Here is a 3,340-nt window from a genome sequence, read left to right on the forward strand (position 1 = left end):
TTGTAAGATTTCGGTTTTAGGAGATCTCGGTTTGACTGAGATTTCTGTAAGCATTAAAATCCAAAAATTATTTAAGATAATAATATTTCAAAGGTCTGACTTTTATCTTACTCGCCCCTAATGTCCCAATTATCCATTAATGCTTAACAAGCCTTTCCATTCTAGAAGCCTTAAACAGAATTGAAGATCAAACTACATAACGTCAATTCCATTTCTGTTGACCATCATTTGATCTTCAAATCAAAACAACTTTCAACTGTCACATCTGTTGACCATCATTTGATTATAGATTGGATCACATCAGCCTAAATGCGATAGCCATAACACAATTAAACTTACTAGAAAAGGAAAAAAGTTAATAACACAATTAAACTAACTATAAACGTAATCAACATAATAAAAGTTTTTAAAATTTTTACTATTTCTCATCGATCTCTCATAGTGGAAGAGGCACTCAAGGAACCTATTCATGTACCGACTAATCATACACTGTCACCTCATTTCTATCTTCAAGTACTCATAAATCATAAAATCCCTGACAACACATACCTATAAATACCATAGATTTTTTTTAATTTAAAACTAAAATAAATTAAACAATCTGATGTAATTAAAATTAACGTTAAATTAAAAACATTACATAATTGAAAATTTGAAAAATAAAATACGATTTGTAACAAAAAAAAACGAAAATTTAAACTAAATTATCATTCAACCGCTTAACTTTTTCCGCAATTTCTGTTTGCGGATGATAGCGAATTTCTTCACTTCGTGCTCTAGATGATTGTGCAACTTTGTATATGTCTTAAAGTTTATGTCATACATCCCTTTGGTGACAATCTCGTGTTGTTCCTCAATCAACGCTCCAGAATCATCCACTTGTTGTTTTTTAGCCGCTCACAAAATTACCCATATGGGATGGGATGGGGTGGGGTGGTGTTGCCAACAGGGGCGGCTCAACGAATGTGGAGACTTAAATCGGAACAAGATATTGTGGTATTTTCACAATTGTTAAGAAAAAAATACTTATTACAAGTTTTGAACTCATAACCTGTATTTTACTAACAACCAACCATACCACCACACCAATATATTACTTTAAGTTTACTTTACCCATTATAATATAACAATATATAATTTTTTTTAATTAGAGACCTATTTAAATGTAGGTGTAAAGCCCTAACTAGTTTCCGTTGTTTCACGAGCCATCCCTGGTTGCCATATGGTTTAAAAGTCATAAAACTTACCCATGCAAGAGCCCCACCCTCTCTCATACCAAATAATATTATTTGTTTTATTTATTAAAAGCAGTTGTTTGTCTATCATTTCACGATGAGGATTTCAAGGAGGTCGCCATTTAATTTAAAATTTTACGTTCATCCACAATTTAACGATTCAAAACACGATGATGATATTTGAATTATGAAATTCTTATACACTTACCATCTTTAAGTGGTTAAGTCCTAAACAAATTTTAAAATGATGTTACAACTTAACAAGTCTATCGATCAAAAATAATTTTACGGGGTGTTTGGGATTCCTTATTTCACCTTCTTATAACTTATTTAAAACATAAGTTATTAGTTACAAAGTTATTATACAATATATACTTACAAACCTAACTTTTCCAAACACCTTATAACTTATAACTCATAAGTTATAAGTTATATGAAGCTAAAATAGGGAATCCTAAAAAGTTGGAGGACTAAAGAAAACTTTTAAGCAAATGATGTAAAGTGGGTGATGTGATACGTATATGAAGTTAAGAAGCGTGAATGCATACCCAATTTATGGTTCTTTGTTATTGTGAACGGCTATTTATATTAATTGATTGATATTTTAACCACAAACATATCAATAAAATAAGTTTATTATAAAATTAACTATTTAAAGGTAGTATATAGTCTTGAGTTTAGTTCATTATAAATATATAATAAATATTATTATAATGTTTTTTTTTTTGTAACAACCAATGAATCTTTCAATGGCCAACATGTAAATTTATTATATTAGGGTACACTCATCTTTAATCTGAGGAAAACCCTCACTTAAGGCCAACGTCTGTGAACACTCGCATGAAGACAAAACAGTACGGTAAGATAAAACACGTTTAGTTTAAAATCCAACTAGTAAACATCACCACTCGTCTAGTCTCTCATCATCAAATGATGCCACAAAAACTAAATAATGAGGCAAGAATCAAACTGAATTCAAATGAAACACCAAATCTCTACCTTTCCCAGTAAAGCACAAAATCATTGGCTAATGTTAATACGGAAAGAAAATAATAAAAATAAAAATAGGGCACATGGTCGGTACTCGGTAACCCATTTACATATAAAGTTCAATACGAACTTTTTAGGAATCTTAACTCAACCAAATAAATAAAATAAAATAAAAAATAAAGATGATAAGGAAAAACAACTTTAGCGGCTACAAGCACACGCTATGTTTCAAACTTTGAATACAAGAACACGTGAAAAGTAGAGTACAGATCACCCACCCAAAATGTGTATTGAACTATTGATCCCCAAAAAATAAAATAATAAAACTTTCATCTTCAATAATTTCATCAGAACGTTGCTGCTGCCGCTGCTGTCAGATTCTCAAATCCGCCATTGTTACTGCTAGTATTATTTCTGTTCAAATTATTCAACTTAATCGGCTGAATCTCCAAACTCTTCACCTCAATTCCACGTCTCTTCCACACATTCACGTTCGATTCCTGCCGACATTTCACCACCGGCAACGGCGGATCTAAATCCAAATCCAGATCATCACTGCTGACGTAACACTTAATCGGAACTCTGTTTCCACCGTTACAGCTCTTACTTCTTCTGTTAGTAACAGGACACGTGTCAATCGCCGGAGAAATTAAGTTTTTGCCGGAGAAGAGTTTATGAAGCTTCGTGTGGGGTTTGACGGTTTGAAGGGTTTTAGTATCGATCGGCTTTTTTTTTTTAATTTGGCCGATGCAGGTGAGTTTAGGTAAGGAGGGATCCGTAGTGGGGGGATTATTACTATTGGGTGCTTGAACGGTGTCGTTTAGGGAGAATCTGCATAGCATTGGGATGAACAAGGTGGTTTTCCGTGATTTGTTACCCATTGTTATTATTATTGTCGCAAAGAGATGGATGAAGACAAGAGAGAGTGTGGCTTTGGGAATGAAGAAGGGGGTGGCTTGTGTTTGTCGAGTAGCATGTTGGTTATAAAATAACAACATCGTGCCCGCGCAACTCAATATTAAACGCATATTCCGTGTCGGTACATACGTCACCTGATGACAGTGAGCACGTAGCGAAAATTGGGCGTGTAACTCGTGCAAAGCCAGTTGCGTGTA

At 33.5% G+C, this 3,340-nt stretch overlaps 1 protein-coding gene across 1 annotated transcript; it reads right to left on the bottom strand.

Moving 5' to 3' along the window:
* Nucleotides 1-2,572: 2,572 nt before the first annotated feature.
* LOC143560782 (uncharacterized) lies at nucleotides 2,573-3,106 on the bottom strand. The gene has a single exon (XM_077049003.1). It carries the CDS (start codon nucleotides 3,104-3,106, stop codon nucleotides 2,573-2,575), a length of 534 nt encoding a protein of 177 aa, XP_076905118.1.
* Between the last annotated feature and the right edge of the window lie 234 nt (nucleotides 3,107-3,340).

The sequence above is a fragment of the Bidens hawaiensis genome, unplaced genomic scaffold, assembly GCF_021521415.1.
Source record: "Bidens hawaiensis isolate Kalapana, Puna unplaced genomic scaffold, B.hawaiensis_p1.1 tig00020445_1, whole genome shotgun sequence".
Classification (NCBI taxonomy): Eukaryota; Viridiplantae; Streptophyta; class Magnoliopsida; order Asterales; family Asteraceae; genus Bidens; species Bidens hawaiensis.

Coding starts and splice junctions, on each gene's coding strand:
- LOC143560782 (XM_077049003.1), bottom strand. CDS start 3,106: ATGGGTAACAAATCACGGAAAACCACCTTGTTCATCCCAATGCTATGC.